Genomic DNA, 5,463 nt, shown 5'->3' with positions numbered 1-5,463 from the left:
ATTGGAGGGAGGGAGACCTCAGTAAAACCAAAGATGCTTATTGACCCTCAGAGCTAAAACAGCTAGAGGTTGGAAACACTTCTGCCCTCATGTTGAAGAGTCCCTGGGTGCAGTTCCTCTTGCTACCTACATCTACCTGCTCTTGTTTGGTGGCAGTCCCCAAAGGTCTGACAGCTGAGTATCTGGCAAAATCTGTCAGTGAACTCTGGCATTTGAATCTCAGTAACAACGTTATAGTGGTTGGGCATAAACCATGCCAGTTGAAGATAAAGCCAAAGCAAATGACTAAGGAAAAGGGAATGTACATAGACCTAGAAGAACTCAGTGATAGATTATATATAGAAGCATAAGAGAAGGAGATATGAAGGCTAAGAAATGAGTTTCTACCTTTTAGAGCACAATTGATCTTTGGACACTATTTTTATTCAGTAATGTGGATCTGTCTAACTACATTAATAAACCTATGCCTCAAACAACAGGTCCAGGATAAGGATCAAAATTTTGGAACAAACAATAAATTGGGAATAGCAGAAAGCATGAACCCAAATAAGAATTACCTCAAGGAAGAGCAGTGCCTAAGGCTGATGAAGTCTTGAGCAATGCTGATAATTAAAATGAATCATGTAAGTTGCTTTTCATTACAGTTTGTAGGAAATACTCAAGGAATCCTTGTTGCCCTGATAATAATAACTTTACTAGCAGCTAGGGAAATGGCCTGCTGCAAACGTGTGACAGGATATGCATATCAGTAACACTCAGTCATGGCATCAGGATGCAGAGTTCTTCAGTGGAAGAACCAGTACACACCTGAGCAGCTCCAAAGAAATGCTCCTCAAAGATGCACTTGCAAGGAGGAGGCCAGTGGGCCTCTGCCTCATCCTCATATCCATTCCTGCTCAGTCTCCGGGCTTTCCATTCACAAAAGGCCCAGAAGCTAATCAGTTTTCTTGGCCCTTTTTACCTAGAGTATTTTGGAAGTTTATGACCTCATCTTGTCACTCCTCTCCACCGCTTGCCTCCACAAGGTGAAGAAGTGACAGCTATCTTGTAAAATCATAATCCATACTGCAAATTCTCCAAGAGCTAAATTGATGACCCAGGGTGAAAGCTAAGGGTACCGAAGCCTTGGTATGGCCCCGCACCCTCACCTGCCTCCACCACCTTCCCATCCTGAGCGGTCCGACCACTCTTCCAGCTTCTCTGTGCTCTAACAGCAGGATGGGGATGCGTATTCTTGTTTTCAGGCCTCGGTACCTGCTGCTCCCTTTGCCTAAAGAACTCTTGCTGTGGCTGTCCTACAGCCTCCTCCTCACCTCCTACGGTCTCTGCACCTTCTCCTATAGCAATGGTCAGCAAGCACTTCACTAGCCTGGGAAAGTCTGACTTCCCTCCATCCTCCTCTGCCTCTGCTTCAGTATAATCTGTGGCATTCATTACCTCCTATTGCCTCCCACTAGAATGCAAATTTCATTAAGATAAAGTCACATTTCCTTAAGGATTGGGGGAGGGGGGGTTGTCTCTTTTTTTTTCTTTGACAAATTTTCACAAGGTAGCCTAGGCTGGTTGATTTAAATTGTCAATGCATTTGCCTCTTCCTTTCCTACCACTGTGTTCACAGATGCATGGCGTCACTTCCACATTTTTTTAATGGTACAGTTTGACTTTCTGTTGTATTAAAATGCCTCAGAAATTTTGAACTTGGGGGCTGGGAAGGTGGCTCAGTGGTAGAGCGCTTGCCTTGCATGTCCGAGGCCCTGGGTTCGATTCCTCAGCACCACATAAGCAAAAAGAAAAAAGCCGGAAGTGGTGCTGTGGCTCAAGTGGTAGAGCATTAGCCTTGAGCTGAAGAGCTGAGGCACAGCGCCCAGGCCCAGAGTTCAGGCCCCACAACTGGACCCCCCCAAAAAAAAGAAATTTTGAACTTGGAATATACATTTTGTAAATATTGGCTAGAGAGAGTGAATGAAGATATGAGAATCACTCTATTTTCTGTTGAGGTAGCTTCCCAGGTCTGACTGGACCAGATGAGGAAGAGCTGCCCCTGCTTCATGGAGGACAAGAAAATGGACCAACCATTCAGTCCATTTGAAGAAATTTCTTTAAAGCTAGCATGTAGTAGATGATAACTCATGCATCAGCAGGGATGCTGGCTGTTGGAATCCTGTGGATGGCAAGAATAACAGATTTAAATTTCTTTAAAGAAGGTATCCCTCTGACTTGGTCTGGGTGATTCCAAAATAAACTTTAAAGCAAAAGGTCAGCTCATTCCTTTTAGAAATGAAGCCGACATAGCACTGATTGACTTTTTCTGTCTGCCTTCTTTTCTTCTTTGGGTTGTGGGGCTTAAACTTATAGCCTAGGAGCTGTCCCTGAGCTCCTTTGCTTAAAGCTAGCACTCTGCTACTTGGAACCACAGTGCTACTTCCAGGTTTTTGGTGGTTAATTGGAGATACATCTCACAGACTTTCCTGTCCAAGCTAGCTTTGAACTTCAATCCTCAGATCAGAGCCTCCTCAGTACTAGCATGAGCTACGAGCTAGGCTCTGTCTGCATTTTTAATAGCTATTGTCATCCCAGGCACAGTCTGAGGAGATATTTTCCTCTGGTATTCTTGTTTATTATTATGAAATTACAGTCTTCTACAGTGATTATAGATTGCCACTGACCCAGCTCTGGGATATTATGGTTACAGTTCTTGGCTAGGTGAACTTCAACTTGGGCTCCAGAATCACACATACTTCAGAGCACTTCCTGGGTTTTGAAGTATTCTCGCCAGCTCTGGCATGCCCCTGATACAGATGTACAAAGGGCACGGAAGGGGGCTGCCAAATGCTTGGAGTTCACTTTAATTACTTCTTTGGTAACTGAAACTTTCCTGAACTTGGCAGAGCGCCTTGTTTCAGCTGTCTCTTGGGGAGATTTTGAGAGTTTAAGCTTCCCCATTTATATCTTATCTTGCCTGGTTTCAGTTCTTTTGAAAAGAAGGACTCTCCTTTGTATAATCCTTTTGCTTCCTGCGATGTGAAGGGAAAGCCTGAGGACCTGCCTGGGCTGGCTGGGTTTTGTCCAGGAACGGGGATCTCACAGGATCTCAGCAGGGCAACTGTTAACTCTGGGTGGTTATTCTTCCTTGAGATCACTCTGATGTCACAAGTGTAATTTGAGCTGGGAGCTTTGTTCACACTTTAAATAGCAGTCCCAGAATGATCCTGCCACTGACTCTCTGCAGCGCCTGGGAGCTGAGTTCCTGAAGATCTCACAACATCGATGAAAGCAAAGCGAAGCCACCAAGCCATCACCATGTCCACGTCGCTGCGAGTGAGCCCGTCCATCCACGGCTACCACTTTGACACAGCCTCTCGGAAGAAAGCCGTGGGCAATATCTTTGAAAACATAGACCAAGAATCATTACAGAGGCTCTTCAAAAACTCTGGAGACAAGAAAGCTGAGGAGAGAGCAAAGATCATATTTGCTATAGACCAAGATTTGGAGGAGAAAACCCGAGCCCTGATGGCCTTGAAGAAGAGGACGAAAGACAAACTTCTTCAGTTTCTGAAGCTGCGGAAATATTCCCTCAAGGTCCACTGAGTGGGACAGAATGGATAAGGATCTTATCCACCACTGGACGTTTCTAGAATAAGTGAGTTTGCAAGACCTGAACCAGGGCAGCATCTTGCTGCTGTCTTGCAAGTTTCTCCATCCAGACTCAGAGGTTGGAAAGGAACACAGCAGAGTGCCTTCACACTCCAACCAATTTCATGGCTGGTGCTGTTGCTCAGAGGAGGAAATGCTTCAGCAAGCACTGAAAACTTTCTTTTCAGTGCAGGAAAAAACTGTCACTGGTAGAAGAGTCTGGACAGATGCAGCGAGAACAGGACATAGCAGATGGCTGGAAAGACAGCGAGCACCAGAGTCACTTGCTGGGCCAAAGGACTTGACATAAATTTCCACTGATCTCACTCCTCTATTCTCTCTTCCCTCTCTCTCTCGCCTCTCTCCCCTCTTTCTCTCACTCTCTATCAAACTGGGCAGAGAGAGGGAGGATAGACAGAGAATACCTAGCACATATTGTTTACTGAAATTTTTTATCCGAATTTTCAAAATGTTGTCAAGCTGTTAATGTTGTTTGTTGGCATTGACTCTTAGAAATCAGTAATTATTTATTTGCATTTATGACAGTGCTTGAGAAAACGGACTGCACAGTGTAAAGTACATGTTAAAGGAGTTGTGATGTCTTTTGCAGCTTTGTAAAGGGCTTTTATACATTTCAAACTTGCACAAAAGTTAAAATATAATGGGGTCGTTCATAAATCCAAAGTACTGTGAACATTTTTGTAATTATTTTTTATCATCTGACTAATGCTAAAATATAACCTAGTTAAATTTGTTAGTTTCTTCAATAAGCATTAGGAAATGAATATGATATATTACTTTATAAAGATGCTATGGTTTCTATAATTTATTATACATGGCTAGTGATATGCAATTCTAATAAATTATTATAAGATTAGCTGCTACTGGTCTGTAATGTTTGGGCTCAGAGGAAAAAAGTAAGATGGTAACTTTTGGTTATTATAAACTTTTCTGTAGGTTCAACTCTAAAAATAAATGGTGCTTTTGGAGTAGCTTTTGCCAATTACCTTTTTGTTTTTTTCAAAACGAATTCTAATACCAAATACCTGGGAAGTTTCTCTGTCCCTGCTTTAAAATGTAAGACATAGAGATAGAGATTCACAAATGAACTCACCAAAATTGCTTTTTTATATCTTATGAAGGGTGACTTTAAAAGACTTTCTCCATTGTTTTGCAATTCTTCCTCTGTGATAACAGTAGCTATGTACATGTGTACATTTATTTGTCCCAAAACATGTCTAGGGTTAGTCTGAATTATGGTAATAATCTGTGGGTTATCCCTGTATATTTAATGTAAACTTATACAGAGACAGCATTACTGTCTCTCTACTTATTTCCTCATACAATTATAATAAATGTTTCTAAGAAGGCTGGCATCAATGCCCACTGTGTTTTCCTAACAGATACAAAAAAAATTCCCCAGAAATCAGGAAGCAGGTTAAAAAACACACAGATATTTTTAAATAAATGTCAATTATAGGATATCAAGATAGGCAAAACTATCTAGAACATTTTAGGAAGGTTATAATGCATGATTTTAAATACTAATTTTGTGTGTGTGGAGGACTTGAACTCAGGGTCTGAAAACTATCTTTTAGCTTTTGTGTTCAAGGCTAGTGCTCTACCACTTGAGCTAGCAGCTTTTTGTAGTTAATTTTAAATAGGCATCTCACAGACTTTCCTTCCTGGACTGGCTTTGAACCAGGATCTTGAGGTCTCAGCCTCTTTAGTAACTAGGATTATAGGTGTGAGCCACTGACACCTAGCTTTAGTACTATTTTTTGAACAGTTCTGATGAAGTTTGTATTATTATCAGGTGATAACGTCCTT

The 5,463-nt window shown here is 41.9% G+C and overlaps 1 protein-coding gene across 1 annotated transcript; it reads left to right on the top strand.

Annotated features, from left to right (window-relative positions):
- Positions 1-3,047: 3,047 nt before the first annotated feature.
- Tcim (transcriptional and immune response regulator) lies at positions 3,048-5,009 on the top strand. Its single transcript, XM_070016114.1, has one exon. It carries the CDS (start codon positions 3,268-3,270, stop codon positions 3,586-3,588), a length of 321 nt encoding a protein of 106 aa, XP_069872215.1. The 5' UTR covers positions 3,048-3,267; the 3' UTR covers positions 3,589-5,009.
- The last annotated feature ends 454 nt before the right edge of the window (positions 5,010-5,463 follow it).

The sequence above is a fragment of the Dipodomys merriami genome, unplaced genomic scaffold, assembly GCF_024711535.1.
Source record: "Dipodomys merriami isolate MVZ:Mamm:240054 unplaced genomic scaffold, mDipMer1.0.p SCAF_12, whole genome shotgun sequence".
NCBI lineage: Eukaryota > Metazoa > Chordata > Mammalia > Rodentia > Heteromyidae > Dipodomys > Dipodomys merriami.
The sequence above is the reverse complement of the archived record's forward strand: the minus strand, read 5'-3'. Positions and strand labels throughout refer to the sequence as shown.